The sequence below is a fragment of the Moschus berezovskii genome, chromosome 16, assembly GCF_049115385.1.
Source record: "Moschus berezovskii isolate FMDL1 chromosome 16, NW_MosBer_1.0, whole genome shotgun sequence".
Taxonomy (NCBI): domain Eukaryota; kingdom Metazoa; phylum Chordata; class Mammalia; order Artiodactyla; family Moschidae; genus Moschus; species Moschus berezovskii.
This window is the reverse complement of record NC_142475.1, coordinates 17588522-17608351: the sequence shown is the minus strand read 5'-3', so window position 1 is coordinate 17608351 and position 19830 is coordinate 17588522. Positions and strand designations below refer to the sequence as shown.

Here is a 19830-nt window from a genome sequence, read left to right as displayed (position 1 = left end):
TTATTCTTGCCTGCTTCCTTCACCTCCTCGTCCCTTCCTTCCATCATGAAGTCCTGCCTCGGGACTGCTGGTGCTGCTGCGGAGAAACAAGTGTCTCCAGGTGTGACCCCACCAGTTGGGACGGCCCCCTGCTTCCCATTCCTCCACGGGGGAGGCTGTCCCCTGCAGCTAGTACTCGGTATGTACCTTTTCCTTTTTATGTTTCTACTATATAGTTACTAACACCTCGTTTGCTTATACAAAAAAACTATCATTCAAAAGGAGAAAACTATTTTTTCTTTTTTTTGCTTAAAGATTAGAGTTAAATACCCATCACAGTAGATTTTCATTTATGAACTTAGGAAAGAATAGTTTAAAAGAAAAATTGAGGGGGCGGGGGCGCTTCCCTGGTGGCTCAGTGGTAAAGAATTTGCCCGCCCAATGAATGAGACATGGATTGGATCCCTGGTCTGGGAAGATCCCACGTGCCAAGGAGCAACCAAGCCCGTGTGCCACAAGTACTGAACCAGTGTTCTAGAGCCTGAGAGCCACAACTACGGAAGCCCACATGCCCTAAAGCCCCTGCTCCACAACAAGAGACGCCACCGCAAGGTGAAGCCTGTGCACCGCAGCTAGAGAAAAGCCCGCACAGCAGTGAAGGTCCAGCACAGCCATAAATAAACAAATTTGAATATTTTAAGGAAAAGTGGCACAGTTTGAAACCATTTCCCCACAACACTTTAAATATTCTTTCATTATTAAATATTAGATAAATAATGGGTATGGTAATAATGAATGTAATAGTCTTCTTTCATCTGCTCTTCTGAAGAACAAGAAAATGCTCCAGAAAAAAGAGAACTGACTAAAGACTACGGGAATAAATGACAGCACTCTGATAGAGACCTGAATGTTTTATTGTAAGAAATACCTTTACTGTGACCCAAGTAACAGGCGAGCTCTCAATATAAAGAGTTCTTCATTTTCCCTTTTGCACTAAGGGAATAAATATGATCATGCTTAAAGGAGGAGGGAATAAAAGAGGGAGAAGTTATTTAAAATGTTTGGGGGAAATGTGCAAGTGACAATTCAAATAGAAATGCAGGTTTGGTTGCTTTTATACAGTGGTTGTTCTGTTATTGCTTATATAAACAACACATAAGGGAAACCAGCCTTTAAAAATCTAGTAATAGAATTTTTGGCAATTTCTGTTCTTAATTAGTAGGCAATACTTCCATATTAGAAAAAAAATAGGTTCCTCTTAGAGCTCTAAATAACCACAGTTTATTTAATAATCATTTCATATTATAGACTTAAATGTTGTGTTTCATCTTAGAGGCCTGTCATCCACAAGTAATATAAAATGGGATTTATATATATCTTAGCAGGAAATAAAGGTGATGTAATAATCACTGTTAATGATTTTCACCTTTAAAAATGAACTATAAAGAAATGACATTTCTATCAAACTTAAGAGGACTGCTTCATAGCCCAAAGAAGTAGAATTTAACTCAAAATTTTAACAAGTCATTAAGAGAAAAATGTATAATATAAATTAAAATGCATCTTAACAAGTTCCAAATATACTTATTATTAAATATAAAGATGTTAGCTCTGATACATAAGAAAATATTTACAACTAATAAAAAGCAGATTGTAGAATATATGTGTTCTGTGTATAAAAATAAGTAAAATACTTTATAGTCCAGACCAAGGGATCTTTTCTAAGCCAGGTTTTATCCATGCAACTCTATTACAATACCATCTCACTGGCATTACCGGAACACATACATACATGGAAGAAATCTAACCATTATCTTGATTTAAAGATCATAGTGCCTTTTGAGGGCCTGTACATCTTCTAAAGTAAAATGTTTGTTTGGTACATCTGAGAGGTCATCAAAGAGCTGCTTAATCTGCTCCTTTTGGCCTTTGCTAATTAGTGTCAACATCATCTGCAATAAGGGAAAAAATTATATCAGCTTATAAATGAACATTTTAAAGTTATAAAAACCCTAAAATAATCTATCTCCATGAATGAGATATTTTTGCCACTCACCTTAAACCTTTCTGCTTTGCTCAGATATAAAAGATGCTGATACACCAAGGAGGGATCTTTATCAATAAGATGACTTTTCAGAGACTGGAGGAGGAGGAGGAATGTGTCCCCTTCAAGTTTGTTACTCAACAACACTGGCAGATCTTTTGGTTCAGTGATGGCTAGCAGGTGTGCACAGGCTCCTTGATCTTTCCTCGTACTGATGGCATTTATAACCTGACCAAATTCGTAGGCATTGTTAGGCTTGGAGATCAGCAGTTTCTCATAGAGCTCTTGTGGCCCATTGCTGGTGTCCCCCTTCTCAGAAGTAAGGCCGCCCATGGGGACCTCCTTCGAGGTCCTCTCAGGCTCTTGCTGATTGCCTTCACTCACCTAAAGGAGGAGAAAAATTGCACTGTGACCCAAACAGCAGCCCCTGCACACACCCAGAAGTTACTTTCATTAAAGCAGAAAGGAAAAAAAAAAAAACATAAAGGAACTGAAAAACACCATAGACTGTATTTTAGTCAAGTTCTAAGTGAAAAATATATAACTTGCAATAAATCATAAAATCTACTTATTTTTTAGGAAGAGAAGTTTTAAAGTCTAAGCATCCGTTCAGAAAAGTATTCTTTTTTTTAAGGTTTAAAATTTTTTTTGACATTGAGAATATGACCATGAAATTTTTATAATTTTCTACGAGTAAAAGCTGCTGTGTAAAAGAAGACCTATAACAATTTTATATCTCTTCTTCATGACAGATTTTATATTTACTTATTTCCTTATATTTGATAGGGACGTGAACTTACATTTTTCAGTTCTCTTAAGAACAGTTTATTTCTTCCCTCCTTAGTGGGGAAAAAACTCCCTTGCTTCTTTCACATATTAGCCTCCTACTCTTAGTGGAAATGTAAGATGATAGATAGGTTGATATGAGCATTCATGAATCCATAGGGATCCACGAGCTGACATTCTTCACTAAAGGCTACAACACAAGGCACTGGGTTATCTGAAATCACAAAGGCAGGTTTGGTTCTAGGGTGGTCCAGGACCCCTGATGAGGCTGGTCTTGTTTACAAATACTAAGAAAGGTTGGAACTGATCAGGAACCTCTCTGGGTGTGGTGTGCAGGATGCTGAAACCGAACCAGTCCTCCAGGGTTCTTCAGGTCAACCAGGAAGCAAAGCTCAGAGGTCACAGGCTCACAGGGCAACCAGGAATGGAAGCAATAAAACCACAGGCCAGGTGGCGCGGAGGGAGGGGAGCACAGAAAGAAAGACTGCAGACACCCAACAGGGTCTTGGATCCAGGTGGGAAATGCAATGGCCAATTATCACAACAAAAGAAAAATTTTGTCATTATAATCTTTTTAAATATCTTCATTGATTACCAGGATAAAAACACATAATTTTAAAAAATTCATAGGAATATGACCTCAGAATCCCATATGAGTATAGGATCTCCAAAAGAGTACTTTCAGAGATAATCAAATACACGTACCTCTTGAATCTCAATTTTCCTTCTCTCCTTTTCTTTGTTGAATGATGCTGTATTATCCTTAATATTAAGGATTCTGGTTACCTCTTCCAGTTCCATCTTTGCCTCAACAATACTTGGGTCTAGTAGGAGAACTTTATTGAGATCGTTTAAACTTTTCTGATAATTCTGAAAGCAGGAGGGCAGAGAAAATAATTCTCGTAAATAAAAGGAGAAGGGGCACAGATGAGCCTGAATGGGAGACTGGGGAGATAATACACAGAGCGTGTGCAGTAGGTTCCCATGAGTACCGCAGTAATAAAGTCAGGCCTATGAGCTAAGTCGTGGGCTAAGACACTATAATCCATAACACAAAAGGGGCTTCCCAGGTGGCTCAGTGATAAAGAATTCACCTGCCAATTCAGGAGACTCGAGTTTGATCCCTGGGTCGGCAAGATTCCCTGGAGGAGGGCATGGCAACCCACTCCAGTCTTCTTGCCTGGAGAATCCCATGGACAGAGGAGCCTAGTGGGCTACAGTCCACAGGGTCGCAAAGAGTCGGACACAACTGAGCAACTGAGCGTGCACACACGCGTAACACAGAAGAGTGAGCACAGAATCTGGAGTCGGAAGTTAAACTCCGTATTACCACAGCTTTCACTGTCCCTGACACACAGGCGTTGTCTGCTAAATGAATAAATGAAAGAAGCAACAGCCTCACATCAGCACCTACTAGCAGCAGAAACTTGAGCTAGATCCCACATCACCTTTCTGAGCTTCAGTTTTCTCATCTTTAAAATAGGAATAACAAAAGATTTTTCATTCTAGTTTTCACAGAGTTGTGCCAAGTAATAAATGAATTAATAAAACGTGAGTGGCTTACACCTACAAAGAGCTGGACAAATCTTAGTTGTTACCATAATATCCTATTCCATAACACCCTTGGAGTTGTAAACTTTCCAGACAGGCTAGAGTCAACATTTATTCTTCCATAAAGAGTCAGGCAATACCTTGGAGAGGTGGAAGGAAATGAAAAGTGTTGTGTTTAACCAAACACTGCGCAGAATCTGGTGGCAGAGAAGGACACCACAAAATCAGCCCGCTGGTGAGAGGCCATATTCTAGAACTATAGGCCAGACTCATGTTCTGATTAAGCCAAAATTAATTCTGTGAGGAGGCGAAGAATTCCAATGATGAGTAACCTCTCAAGTATTCATGACATATAATAATAGCATGGACAGGACACGAAGCACAGGTAAAATGAGTTAGTGGTTATGTGACATTCCTGGGGGACTAGCTGTAAGGACACAGCCCTTCCACTCCACCCAGCAATATACCAGAGCAAGAGTGATGTGCTTAAAAGGATAGCCTTAAACCTGCTCTAACTTATTGTTTAAAAAAAGGTGAATTACTTACGAACTATATAGTACATCAGTACTATTGACAACCAATCTGCACATAGCAATGTGTCACCAGAGCAGTCAGAACCTACTTCAAGAAAACAAGTGACACCGTGTCTCCATCCCGGGTGTTCAGGCAGGGAGGGACCCGTGCGGAAAGGCACGCGGTGGGGCGGTGGGGCAAGCGGAGGGAGGACCAATAGCTGAGTCTTCCTTCTCCACATTTTATTCCCACAACCACCCTATAAATGCTTTTACTGTCCCCATTTAAAGATGAGGAAACCGAGGCACAGAAAGATGATCTTTGAGATGATCAAGGCAGCAATGAGCAGAAGGCAGGTGTGAGGACGCTTGTGGAGCTCAAGGGGGAGGCCTGAAAATGGAGCCTTGGAAATGGAGCGTCACCACCGAACCGTGGACGTGACTCTTTTTCCATCTGTTCAAGGAAAGTTCGTGCCTAAAGAACCAATCTGTTTGGTTAGAAGAAAACCTAAGAAAGCAAGAAATACACTTTGATAAATGATAAACGAGGCAGGCAATGTGAAGAGAGGGCCCGAGAGCAGGAAGGGCCGGATGGCCACTGGATAGGGGGTGCAGAGGAGGCTGCCAGGTCAACACAGCGTCAGACCAGACGGGTCACCGGTGCTCTGTGTGCTGCGGGCTGGGACACCACAGGGAAAGGACAGAGGGCCCTGGAAGCTCATGTCTTATGACAAGACGAGTGAATAGATGAAAAAATACAGTCAGCGTGTGTGCACTGCCATCCATGCAAGCAAGAAAAGCAAGGGTTGAGATGGACGCTAACAAGGGGCAGGCGTCTCCTTTGATACTGCTTGTCAGAGCAGAGAAGACTGGAAGGGAAGCCAGCCCTTGGAGTGGAGGGCAGAGCTCACACACAGAGGAAAGTGGCTCCAGCAAAAAAGGAGGACAGGAAGAGATGCTAATGACCTTATTAGGCCTTAAAAAAAAAGATAAATCACATATGTTTGTGACAATATTTACTATTAATAAATGTGCTTAAACTACAATAACAGCAATTACTTTAGATGATGTTACTGTTTTCGATACTTTGGGCCTGCTGGCGTCCCCACAGGGGTTGGCTGTCAATTCCCAAGGGCAGGCTACATGTCTCACCACCTCTATGCTCCCACAGCCCAGCACACGCATGGCACTCAAGAGAGTACACAAATTGTAACTGAAATCACGATGTTCAGTTATCTTTTCCTATGAAGAACAGCTGAACAGTAAGAAAAGCCCTGGACTTCCCTGGTGGCCCAGTGGTTAAGAATCCATCTGCCAACGCAAGGGACATGGGTTTGATCCCTGGTCCGGGAAGATCCCACATGCCATGAGGCAACTGAGCCCGTGTGCCAATCACCAAGCCTGCGTGCCCTAGAGCCTGTGCTCTGCAACAAAAGAAGCCACAGGAGTGAGAAGCCAACGCACCACAACTAGAGAGGAGCCCCTGCTTTCCGCAACTACAGAAAGCCAGCATACAGCAATGAAGATGCAGTGCAGCCAAAAATAAACTACATAGGGAAAAAAAAAAGGAAAGGTCTGCATTTTTCAAACCTAGCACACAAGAAAAAAAAAAAAAGAAATTCAAGCCAGCTAGAAAACAAATAAAATATCTGAGAAAGCAGAGTTTAGCTGAGAAACATAGGCAGGGCCCTGCTCCCTGTGGGCCCGTGGGCCACCTCCTTAGCAGTCATATAGAGGAAGCCAGTCCAGGTATGAGTTCTGATTTTATAAGCAGCCTTTGAAGATCCTCAAATTAAATTCACTTGGCACATAACTCAAACCACAGGGGATATAGATAAAGCTATGAGAGATCAAACCAGAAAAACAAGCTGCCAGCCTCATACTCTACCAGGGTAGGATTACTAAAAGTTGGGATTCTCTTTCTGCATCATAATGCAATTTCCAGAATTCATTCCAAGGAAGTATAAAATTCTGGTCTTTCAAAGAGTGAGGCAGCCAGTATGGGATATGGGATATCAATATTGGACATACTGATATAGAAACTCATGAGTCACAAAGATCATGACTGCCTCATGGACCCAATCCATTAAGTTCAAAAACAGTTGAGTAAACTTTCAAGAAGCCTCTTTTAATTCATGGTGCCACACCCCCCCATGAAATCTTTATGTGAGCTTTACAAATGAGTGTGTTGTTAACAAAAAAAGAGGAGTGGGGACAAGGTGGGGGGTGTGGTCAGGTGGCCTGGGCGCTGGGAATAGAGCGAACACACTGGGAATACTGGGCCACTGTGGAGCTGCTGGGCCGGCAAATGGGGCAGCCACATGCTGGAGGGTGACACGGCCCACTTTCATCAGGACGGAAGCTCCTACACTTGGGACACTGCCGGACCGTGCCCTCTGCACCTCTTCACTTGGCTGTTTGTCTGTATCCTTCATAACAAAAGGAAGGGCCGGGGAGGGGAGAGAGGGCAGCAGCCCGGCTAAGGGGTCATGACAGGTCATCGTGCCTCAGTACGGGTGTCACTCCACTGCAACCCGAGGGGATCCAGGCTCAGAAAAGCCTGACACTCAGAGCACACGAGCACACATCCTCATCTGATACAGGACACAAAAACATGACCACCCTCTCTCAACAAAGCCTAGGAGAAGGCGATGGCACCCCGCTCCAGTACTCTTGCCTGGAAAATCCCACGGACGGAGAAGCCAGGTAGGCTGCAGTCCATGGGGTCGCTAAGAGTCGGACACGACTGAGCTACTTCACTTTTACTTTTTTTTTTTTTAAGAACTCTCTCAAACTCAGTAAGGTCAACACTCTGCCCTCAAACCTCTCCCTCCAGCCGTACACCCTCCCTCATCACACTGCACCGCACGCATCACAGCCACCTGAGACAGAACATGGGACGCGGCCCCAGTATTTATCCAAAGGAAGCGGAAACTCTAACTTGAAAAGACACTCCCATGCTCACTGCAGCATTATTCACAACAGCAGCCTAAGTGCCCACTGATGAATGAATGGGTAAAGAAAATGTGGTGTATCTACACAATGGGATATCATTCGGCCATTAAAAAGGGAAGTTTTGCCATTTGTGACAACAAGATGGACTTTGAAGGCATCATGCTAGGTAAAATTGGTCATACAGAGAAAGAAAATTACAATATGATCTCTTATATGTGGAATCCAAAAAAAAAGAAACGAAAATCCAACAATGAAAAACAACCTGAACTCACAGAAACAGAACAAAACTAGTGGTTGCCAGAGGAACGGTGGGGGTTGGGGAGTAGAGGATGGGCAGAATGGTCGAAGACGCTCAGAAGGTACGAAATTTCAGTTACGAAATAAGCCATGGAGATGTAATATAGAGCATGATGACAAGAGGTAATAAAGGCATACTGTATATTTGAGAGTCTCCAAGAGAATAAATCTTGAAAGTTCTCATCACAAGAAAAAAATGTGTTAACTGTATGGTGAACTCGGAGAAGGAAATGGCAACCCACGCCAGTGTTCTTGCCTGGAGAATCCCAGGGACGGGGAAGCCTGGTGGGCTGCCGTCTATGGGGTCACACAGAGTCGGACACGATCAGAGTGACTTAGCAGCAGCAGCAGCAGTATGGTGAACTAAACATACTGTGATCATCTGATCATCTCACAATACGTACAAATATCAAATCACTATGCTGAACACCTGATACTAATATAAAATGTCAATTATATCTCAACTAAAAAAACCTTTAAAGAAGAAAAAAAAGTCAATGACCTGTACACTTACAATGTGTGAACTTCATTGTATTAAACTTTCATCAGATCCTTTAAAAGTACCATTGCAGGAAATGCCATTTCCCAGAATGTTCTGAGTTTTCCTTGTGTTGTTATTATCTACAAATGAGAATGTTCACTTGAGCTTTCCAAACAGAAGAAGCAGCATCAAGAAAAGTGTAGCTATATAAACTTTCTTTGAAAATAATGGCGTGTTTTCCTTAGAGAAGAATGCTGTCCTATGGCCTCATAGGGACCACTTGCCAGTTTAAGGCTCAAACCACCATGAACTTCCCAGCCTCTGCGATGTCTCTACCAGTGTCTGTGGGTGAATCTCTTCTGTTCTGTTCCTTCCTCCCCGCCCCGCCACAGACAACCCCAACCCTCTGCCCGAGGAATCTAGCGGCATTGCCGGTGGCCTTCAGTAACTCAGCAAACCTTCCTGTCCCTTAAAGTGGACCTATTCTAACTAACGACACTCCTTAGAAAATCAGGAAATCAATCATCATTCTTGAGCTGGAAGGAATCTTAGAAATCTGCAGCATCTTCCTAGATTTCAGGATTGGTGAGTACGGAACCAGGCTTAAACCCCAGGATACTGCCACGCCCATTCCTCAAGCCCACAATTTATGTTCATCAAAAGCTTGTGATTTGTTCAGAGATGACCCTGACATACGAAAACGAAGATTTCCTTACCGTGAGCCCTTTGTGAGCAAGGGCTCGTCTATAGCAAGCTTTCACATTCCCGTGATCCATCTGAAGGGCCTGATCACAGTCCTGCTTTGCCTCTTCAAACTGGCCCAGCTTCAAGTAACAGAGGGCTCTGGTGTAATGAAAGGTAAAAACAACATATCCATAAATTTGGGCAGCTAATAGAAATCAGAAAATAACTAAAGAAGTCTGTTTCTATACCACAGCTGCTACAGTTGAAACCTAACTTTTTTTTCCCCCAGTGATGGCATTTTCTGGCAATACTTGCAATTAGGGATCCTGGAGATAACACTGCAATCAAAACAGTCCAGGCCCTCAAGGAGGCTGCAGTCTAGGGGAAAAGATAGTCTATAAAAAGAAGCAAATGTAATGAAATGTGTAAAGGATGCTCTGGGAGCACAGAGTTGAGAGTCTCTTCAGACATGGTGAAGCTGAAGTGAGGGGAAGAGTAGTCAGGGAAGACTTCCCAGAAGAAGGGACATTTAAGTTGAAGCCCAGAGTATGTAGGAAGCAAGTATTATCCAATGCGAAGGTGCTGGGCTGAGACTTAAGGTGGAGAGAGGGCACACAGCACGTGTAGATTTCTACAGCAACAGAGAACGTGGTGCTCTTGACGCTACGGCAGGAGCGTGGGGGGAGGTTGGAGGAGGGGGAGGCCAGACAGGTAGGGCCTGGCAGGAGGCTGAGCTTTATCCAGCACTTAATGGAGTCTGGTGATGGGTTTTTAAGGTTTTCCCAGGTGGGGCTAGTGGTAAAGAACCCACCTGCCAATGCAGGAGCCGTGAGAGACACAGGTTCGATCCCTGGGTTTGGAAGATCCCCTGGAGGAGGGCGTGGCAACCCACTCCAGCATTCTTGCCTGGAGAATCCCATGGACAGAGGAGCCTGGCGGGCTACAGTCCATGTGGTTGCAAAGAGTCGGACATGAATGAAGCGACTTAGTACGCACGATGGGTTTTAAAGAGAGGTGGACCCATTCACTGTGTTTGGGGAAGGTCACTCTAGCTGCCAAGTGGAGAATCGGAGGGGACGAGGACATACAGGGGACACCTGGGAGGGTGCGGCAGACGGTGAGGGGGAGCTGGTGACAGCCAGAGCGGGACTGATAGGGAGTGGGGACGGAAAGGCATTTAGAAGTCTTAGAAGAGTTTAGAAGTCAGGACACCTGCGCTGCATGGACTAACGAGGGAGATGTGGGTCAGGGGTGAGAACCCATCATGAACACAGAAGGCCGGGCGGCGGCGCTCAGGTCCAGAGCTCAGAGACAGAGATCAGTTCAGTTCAGTTGCTCAGTCGTGTCCGACTCTTTGTGACCCCATGGACTGCAGCACGCCAGGCTTGCCTGTCCATCAGCAACTCCCAGAGCGTGCTCAAACTCATGTCCACAGAGATGTGGGGCTCAGAACTGGAAGGTGGTAAATGGAGCTGGGGAGATGATGAAATGCGCCAGAGGATATTAGAGCGAAAAATGGATCTACACCTTTAGAAGCCCAAGAACAGCAGGGAAAGAAAAGCCTAAAAGAAAAGAAAAGAAAAGCCTTCGAGAAGGAGCAGGGGAGTGCCAGGCACGTGAGCAGTCCAAACGAGAGAGGAGGCAGTCTCTGGGGAAAATTAAGAGGCCACTGATGCCTAAGACCACAGAGGCCGAACAGGAGAAGGGCCAGGAAAATACCTGCTGGTTTAGTAAGAGAACTTTTCACAAAAGAAGGTCGCCGAAAACAGGAAAATATGTACCAAAACAAAAGAGTGAGAACTGAAGTTTAAAATATTTTCTGAAATAGCTACAAAAACCCATGTCGAGTCACTATTCTTTAGGAACCATATCTTAATCGTCCTTGTCACTGAAGACTCTCTACTCCTTAAAAAATCCCCAATCACCGTATTCCAGGCAACTACCTTTTTCACCATAACGTGAGCAGCGTTCTGGAACAGTCGGCTCATCCCGACTGCACTCCAGAAGACGCGGACCCTGACCTCAGTACTTCAAGAGGAAAGGGGCACTGGAGACACTGGCATGAAACACAGCTGATTCCTGGTCCCACTCTGGAGGTCGAGGTTGAGGCCTCACACCAGCCGCCTCACACGTGGAGGAGCAGGGAGGCCTCATACCAGGGAAGGAGGGTCAGGGAGGCCTCACAGCAGGGAGGGAGGGGCAGGGAGGCCTCACACCAGAGCAGGGGGCAGGGAGGCCTCACACCAAGGAGGGAGGGTCAGGGAGACATCACACCAGGGAGGGGGGTACAGGGGGGCCTCATACCAGGGAGGGGCTGGGAGGCCTCATACCAGGGAGGGGGGGACAGGGAGGCATCACACCAGGGAGGGGGGGACAGGGAGGCATCACACCAGGGAGGCGGGGACAGGGAGGCCTCACACCAGGGTGGGGGGGCAGGGAGGCCTCACACCAGGGAGGGTCAGGGCAGTACCAGCCAAGCCAGGAATGGCTAAGCAGGAACCCTAACACAGCCTGTGTCAGCCCTCCCAGCAACAAGACACCAATACACCTCAGGCTTTCAATCTCTCCTATGGCCTCACTTCTTTAAAAAAAAAAAACATTCACTTAAAACAATTTACTGTATATACCAAATTCTCAGTCATGGGGAAAAACTCTGGCAATTAATCAGTCAATAATTTTTTCATCAAAAATATCAACATAAGAAATAGAGAAAGTGACAGAGAACTTGCCTGTTTGTATAAATGGCACATTCCTTGTTGTTAATCTTCAAACATTCACTGTATTTACTAAGGGCATCTTTATAGTTTTTGTCTTTTACACATTGATTTCCTTCTTCTTTAAGGGTTTTAAATACTTTTTCATCTATGGGACACACAAAAAAAGTGGAATTATTCATACAAGCACCTCTACAAAACTTTAAGTATACTGTAAACTAAGTGACCACAAACCATACAGACCTAAAGTCTAAATGGAACAAAATTTTGTATATGAATTAAAAAGATAAATTGGCTATAAGTAAAAATTTGATTACACAATGACAGCACAGTTTTTTTCAAGTTAGAAAATAAAATACAAGCAATTATATCATTTTATCCATATTGGTATGCCTTCTCTCTGCTGGAGATAGTAACTACCTCATGAAAAATGAAGAAACAAACCCATTAAAGCCTGAATTAGATAGACCTCTTCCAACAGTCCAAGTTTCCTTGGAAAACCACACCTCCTACCCTCTCTGCTCCTGCAGTTTCAGTAAAGCAAACCCCACCCCAGCCCTACCTTTTGGGGTAATCTGTGCTTTACTAACCAGCACATTATACTCTCTTGGCCACAGTCAGCTAATTAGTCAGGGAAGGACCTATGAGAGCCAATGAGCGACAATAAGATTTTTGTGGCAGCTTCTGCTCAGGTAATTCTTGCTTTTCCCTGTGGAACATGAGGATGAAAGGAGGGGCTATTTTGTCATCGTGCAATACAAGGGGAGAATCTGTCTGAGAATGGGGTCAACAGAGCAAGAGAGATGCCAAGACAGCTCAAGAATGACCTCTGAGCCCTGGATCCAGCCGCCTGGGCAGCTATCCTACCTGTGGACTTTTCCACAAGGGGGAAGCCATAAACAACCTTTTCTGCTTAAGACATTCATGGTTGGGTTTTCTGTTACCTGCAATCAGAGAGTCCCAACTATTACTGTTGCCTATTATCTTGCCGTGAGCATGGCTGACCCTCCACTCAGGATCCAGTCCCTTCTTCCTAAGGGTACCTCGATATTCATGCAGCTCTCACTCCGCTCCTACTCAACCCACGTGTCTGGGAGAAGCTGACCCCACCAATCAGAACTTGGGTATAAGCCAATCAGGGCATTTCTTCACCACAGGGTGTGGCTCAGGAATGAGCACATGACTCAGTAGAATAAATATCAAGACAGTTTAGCCTACAGAACAACAGGCAAAAAAAAGCTAGGTCTTTAGGGCACTGTATTTCCTCATTCTTAAATTAATACCAGCAAAAGCAGTGGTGTCTTTCTCTCTCTTTGGACACTGATCTGTGCAGTCATTAAGTCTAAAACTGCTACAGTTCTGTATTTCTGGCCATACCCTGAGCCCTAACAAATCATGCCTGATTTTGGAGCCTGCCTGGGCCCTTTCAGTTACTTTGAGCCAAAACTATCTCCTTACAGTTATAAGTCAACAGATTTTCTGTGACTTGCAACCAAGTCACAGAAATAAAATATTAAAACTTAAATATAAATTACCATACATAAAATATTAAAATTTAAAGTTTTAAATCTATGTATTAATTTTATAGAGTATCTAGATATAAAATGAAAATCCATAACTTAAATTTTAAAATATATCTTTAAATTCTGTGATCTAAAGATCCTGATAGATGCACTGAATTTATAGTATAAACTCGGAATATAAATGATAACCTTATTTGTCCCTCTGCACAAATGGCAGGAATATTAACTTTTCATCCCTTATTTCAAATCACAGAATATTTCTACCTAATGTTTCATGTTTCAAAAGATCTTAATAAAGATCTCACCATAAATCTTGGAGTCTATATAAACTCTAAAACAGATTATTACAGAGGATTTTTTCCCTCTAATTTGCTGAAAATTTTTCCTTAAGCTTTTCTTCCCACAGTTTTTAGGAATGTGGAATCCTGTCTCACTAATAAATATGAACAGAAAGAACTGATTATTCTTGTGTTCATGACTTGCTAGCACATATCTACAGCATGGTTAGTTTTTGCATGTTATTAGTAATGAAGAGCTACCCTTTATTGACCAAATACTTTGTGCCAGTCCCCACTGATTACAGGCTCTAGAAACTACAGATCTCCACGCTTTCCTCAGGACTGCTGCCCATTGAAAAGCCTTGGCAGAAGTTCCCTGCCTCTTCTTTCTAGGCAAGGAAAAGGGTGAGGGTCTAACACCAGCCTTTGGGACATGCCGGTTCAGGAACCTCAGGGGCTTTGCAAGATGAAGCCCAACAAAGACAAACATGGGTCCCTAAGCAGGCAGTAGAAACGGAGCTTCAGCTGGCTTTCAGGCAGAAGGCAAGCGTGAAGTCACACTGACTACACACTACACAAAGTGCCGAGGCAGGCACTGTGGGGATGCAGCTGTGGACCTGAACAACTACAACGTAAGGGAGAAGGGGGTACTGCTAACACACAGGTTATAAGGCTTTATTCTTTCAAAAGCATCAATTTCATCACACTGGCCTTGCCACCACATTCACAGTATGACGAGAACTACATGGCTACTTAATTCTTTTTCTTATTATTAATAATAATGCTGACTCAACCTTTACTAGGCGCTTCCCTGGTGGCTCAGTGGTAAAGAATTTGCCTGCAATGCAGGAGATGCAGGTTCAATGCTCAGATCGGGAAGATCTCCTGGAGGAAGAAGTGGCAACCTACTCCAGTATTCTTACCTGGGAAATCCCATGGACAGAGGAGCCTGAGCTATAGTCCATGGGGTTGCAAAGAGTCGGACACAACTGAGCAATTAAACAATAACAACCTTTATGAAGAGGTTCAGTCAGTTCAGTTCAGTTCACTCAGTCATGTCCAACTCTTTGTAACCCCATGGACTGCAGCACGCCAGGCCTCCCTGTCCATTACCAACTTCCAGAGCTGACTCAAACTCATGTCCACTGAGTTGGTGATACCATCCAACCATCTCATCCTCTGTTGTCCCCTTCTCCTCCCACCTTCAGTCTTTCCCAGCATCAGGGTCTTTTCAAATGAGTCACTTCTTCGCATGAGGTGGCCAAAGTATTGGAGTTTCAGCTTCAACATCAGTCCTTCCAATGAACATTCAGGACTGATTTCCTTTAGGATGGACTGGTTGGATCTCCTTGCAGTCCAAGGGACTCTCAAGTCTTCTCCAACACCACAGTTCAAAAGCATCAATTCTTCGGTGCTCAGCTTTCTTTATAGTCCAACTCTTTGAAGAGGATACTGTACACTTACACAGGCAGCACGTTGTGCTGAGTATGCTGCATGCATATCTCCATTTACCCCTGAACATAACTCCGTGAGACAGTTACTCACATCTCCCCCTTTCGTATACATGAAGACACTGGAGGTGGGCAGCAACTCCTTAAGACTCTGCAGTTAGACAGAGGGAGAGCGGGGTCTTGAACTTAAACCCAGGTCTGACACCTGATATCACGCACTTATCCTCCCACTCTACTGTGAAAATAACACACACAGCTCACAATAACCCTCAGAAGAAACGAGTGCAGGCTTCCTCTACCTGGCACGCCCGGCTGGGGATGGCGACAGGAATCTCCCACTTGGTCTGGGGGCGTCTCTGTTGCAGGCCGCCAAGCCCGTACTTGTGCGGAGGTAGGCACAGCAGGAATGGGTGGCAGCTTCTCCCGCCAGTTTGGGCCATCCAAAGCGATCAAAATCTTTGTTATCCTAAAAAGAAAATCAGTTTTCTCTGTTGATCATGCAGTTTGCTTTTTTATATTATTGAAGGTCACATCAAGGTAAAACTTACAAATGCTACACACACAGGATCACAGAGAGCTGGACACGACTTGGCGACTGAACAACAACATGCATTTGTGTATTTCCCTGTAGAAAACACACCAACTCGAGCTACATGCTGTCCACATAAACTGTCTTTGAAAGGACTTTTAAAAGTTGCTCCAAACTATGTAATTTTAGATCTTTTTTGTATACAAAGAAAAAATGAAAACATTTCTAATTGGTTTAAGAAATTTTTAAATGTGCAATAAAATTTTAATTTTTTAAAAAAGTAAAGTATAAAACTAAAATTTAGGAAGCCTAGAAGAAATGTGCCCCACATAGCATTTCATATAATTGCTAAGGTGATTATTACTCTTGAGACTTAACAGAAGCACTTTAGAATTTCTATGCCCAAACTGTATACTAAAAATAGGTATACAGGACTGGCTGCTAAAACTGATGAGGGTGTGTACATGTGTGTGCTTAGCTGCTCAGTCATGTCTGACTCTTTGCAACCCCATGGACTGTAGCCCACCAGGCTCCTCTGTCAATGAGATTTCCCAGGCAAGAGTGGGTTGCCATTCCCTTCTCCAGGGGGTCTTCCCAATCCAGGAATCAAACCTGTGTCTCCTGCACTGGCAGGATTCTTTACCACTCAGCCACTTGGAAAGCCCAAAACTGATGAGGAGTGGCTGTCAAACGGAATAGTGCTTCTTCTTGAAATAGTAACGTATGGTTAAGATACTCTTACCTTGCATTTTTTCATCTCTAAAACGATCCACTCATTGTGTTTTTATATGCATAAAGATGAAAGAATTTGATAATGGAGTCTACTACAAGGACTCTTGTATTAATGACATTTGCTAATGGCTATAAATAATATTCAGGTTACCACCCTGATTATCACTTTCCCATCATTTTAAACACACAAAGTATCATACTTAGATTTTAAAACAAAACTAAATTATGTCTGGGATAAATCTGGTTTTTAAAAAAGGTGCTCCCCAAGACTAAGAAAGTCACTGGTAATTAGTAGAATGCATTCAAATTAGTTAACTCAGTAGTACTTTCTATGTGAAAAAATTATATTTATATAGAGCCAAATATAATCCACACATTTTCCCTACAGTTTCATAAACTTAAATTTCAACAGTGATCTTTGGTTATGATAGCCACATCTCATATTTTAGTGCAAAACTTTTTTTTTTTTTTGGAAAAATAATGTATAACCACCCACCAGAGCAGAAGAAAAAGACACTTTAGAAAAAAGAATTTTCAAGCAATACTTGTATTACCAGCAGAAAGGAAGGAAGAAGCAGCTTAAAAGAGATGATGTGTTGCCAGGGAGTAAATAAGTATATGCAGGGAAATGTAACATATGAGATTCCTGGAGAGGAAAAGAGGAACATGGTTAATGGAAGAAACAAAATAAGCATAGATGTTTAAAATTTTTTTTCCAAAAAAAAAGCTGCTTAGATGGAAAAGCAAGCATAAATATAGGGTTCATGAAAAGGAATAGTGAAAATTTTTAATGAATATTTTACAGAAAATATATATGCCAAAACCAGACAAAGCCTCCTCACTTTCTCATAAAATGATACATAAGCAATAACCATTCCATTAAAAAAAATGAATGCGTCTTAAAAGTCAATCTGTGTAAAAGCACCTCGTTGAGTACATCTAAAAATTACAATACAATTCTCAAAAAAATAAACAGAATTACTGTATGATCCAGCAATTCCACAGCGAGGAATACACCAAAAGGAACTAAAAACAGGTATGCAAACAAAACCTTGCACATGATGCTCACAGCAGCACTATGCACAATAGCCCAATGGTGGAAACAGCTGAAATGTCCTTCAACAGATTAACAGGGGAACACAATGTAACACACCCTTACAGTGGAATATTACTCAGTCATGAAAAGAAATAACATCATCACACATGCCACACCATGGACCAACCTTGAAAACACAAGCTATGTGAGTCAGGCACAAAAGCTACACACTGTATGTTTCTATTTATATGAACTCTCCAGAATAAGTAAATCCACACAGACAGAAAGAAAATCAGTGGCTTAACGGGGGTTTCCCTTTGCGGGGGATGAAGTATTTTGGAACTATTAGAGGTGGCGGCTGTCCAATGCTGTGAGGGTACTAAAGGCCATTAAATTGTACATCTAAAAAATAGTAAACTCAGTTGTTATGTGAATTTTACTTCAATTTTTTTTAAGGTGATAAAAAATGTAGAAGGTTCAGAAATATGAATGACCCCAGTCTCTCAGACATAAATTTCTCCCTTCAGACCCATTCAGTCTATCCCTATGAACCAGAGTTCCTAAAACACCTCTTCACAGGCCCCTTGTCTCTGGCAGACACTTCAGGTGTCTGCCCACTTTTTCTTCATGAGAACTACTAACCCTGGGAGAAGATCCTCCTTTCCCAACCATCTTGGAGACTCCCAGTCAGAGGATAGGTGAATTAATAGCAGAAACCTACAGCACAGGGCCTGCTGGAGAATGCATTCACTCCACACAGTTTTACTGAGGATGCCTACTGTACAAGGTACTGCAACAGCACAGCTGGATAAAACACAACCCTGACTTCCCAGAACTCTTAGTGGAATGAATCTAAAGGAACTTTATGAAAAGAGACAATATGGAAAGAAGGTACAGCTTGGAGGGAGAGGAGCCTGAGGGGCACGTGTGCCAGGGGAGATAGGTGGATCAGGGGACGTCCTCTCCTAAAGTGCAGAAGGGACTTAGCCAGACAAAAGCGGGGAAGAAGAGCCTTCAGGAGTCCATGTGGAGGCAGCAAGTGATGTGCAACCAGGCGGCTGTGCAGCAGGAGAAAAGGTTTGGAGGGCTCCCAGGGACACCCCTGATTTTACAGGATGGAGACCATGCCCTGAATGCCCACGGTTCCATTGGGTCCCACTCTAGATCCAATTACTAATATCTATTCTTTTCTTCCCAACAGGCGGATCCCTAACAACCACGGAGAAGAAGCACCAGGGAAAAGCTGCCCACTCAACACACAGATCTTTCCAACAGTTTTCTACAAAGTGCAGTGGGACCAGGTGGGGAGGTAAGGCAGGACTGTAAAACACGAGTTCTCATCTTCTTCAGCTTTATTCAAGGTCCCCTTCGTGGTCAATCAATGCCCTTTACCAATCACCTCCAGTGCTCGTTCTCCGACAGCTGCAGCCCACAGACCAAGGCAGCCTGACCCCTCTGTGATCCCCCCACCTCATCAACTAATGTTCATGCTTGGGGACAATGTGTCTTAGGTTGTTCCCCCCACCTACACTCTACTTTGCTTAAAGGCAGAGACTATGTCATTTTCCCCCTGCCTCTCTTTCTGTGGGGTCTGAGGGACATTGTACACTATACCAACACAAGGCACAGTGTGACACACAAAAATCCTTGGAAGAAATTATACTTTGGACAAATGGAATTAGAAAATATCATACATAACTGGAAATGTTACCCAAGTAGTAACTTTTCAAAGTTCACGTGAAAGCAACTTATGAAATCTGGAAGCTCTGACTTTCCCGTTCTCACCTAGGGAGTAAACAGGTCATAATATAAATTAGATCCAAATTCTGTGCCATTTCACCATCCTGTGCTGTGCTTAGTCGCTCAGTCATGTCTGACTCTTTGTGACCCCATGAACTGTAGCCGGTCAGGCTCCTCTGTCCATAGGGATTCTCCAGGCAAGAATACTGGAGTGGGTGGCCATGCCCTCCTCCAGGGGACCTTCCCCACCCAGGGAGTGAACCCAGGTTTCCCACTTTGCAGGCGGGTTCTTTACTGACTGAGCCACAAGGGAAGCCATCACCGTCCTAGATAAGTGTCTATCTAAAGGGCACATAACACAAACATCTAGCAGGTTCATGAAACATCCACTCTCCTGAGAAGAAAATAAAATATGTTTCCACTGACAGATGTGGTGCCAATGAACACCTGCAGATCCTGTAGAAGAAGACTCAACATGGCAGGCTTCGCTACATTTTTGGATCTCGTCCTGTAATCAGCACTGACGTATGACATCACT

The 19830-nt window shown here is 43.4% G+C and overlaps 1 protein-coding gene across 2 annotated transcripts in view; it reads right to left on the bottom strand.

Moving 5' to 3' along the window:
- Window positions 1–877: 877 nt before the first annotated feature.
- Window positions 878–19830, bottom strand: part of SPAG1 (sperm associated antigen 1) — a 90815-nt gene continuing 71862 nt past the window's right edge. For both annotated transcript variants that reach the window (XM_055432038.2, XM_055432039.2), the window contains 6 exons: window positions 15555–15721; window positions 12019–12151; window positions 9322–9448; window positions 3515–3679; window positions 2036–2407; window positions 878–1931 (listed from right to left, as the gene is read on the bottom strand). In XM_055432038.2, coding sequence (XP_055288013.2) covers window positions 1800–1931; window positions 2036–2407; window positions 3515–3679; window positions 9322–9448; window positions 12019–12151; window positions 15555–15721 — 1096 coding nt within the window. In that variant the 3' untranslated portion in view covers window positions 878–1799. The remainder of the gene's footprint in view (window positions 1932–2035; window positions 2408–3514; window positions 3680–9321; window positions 9449–12018; window positions 12152–15554; window positions 15722–19830) is intronic.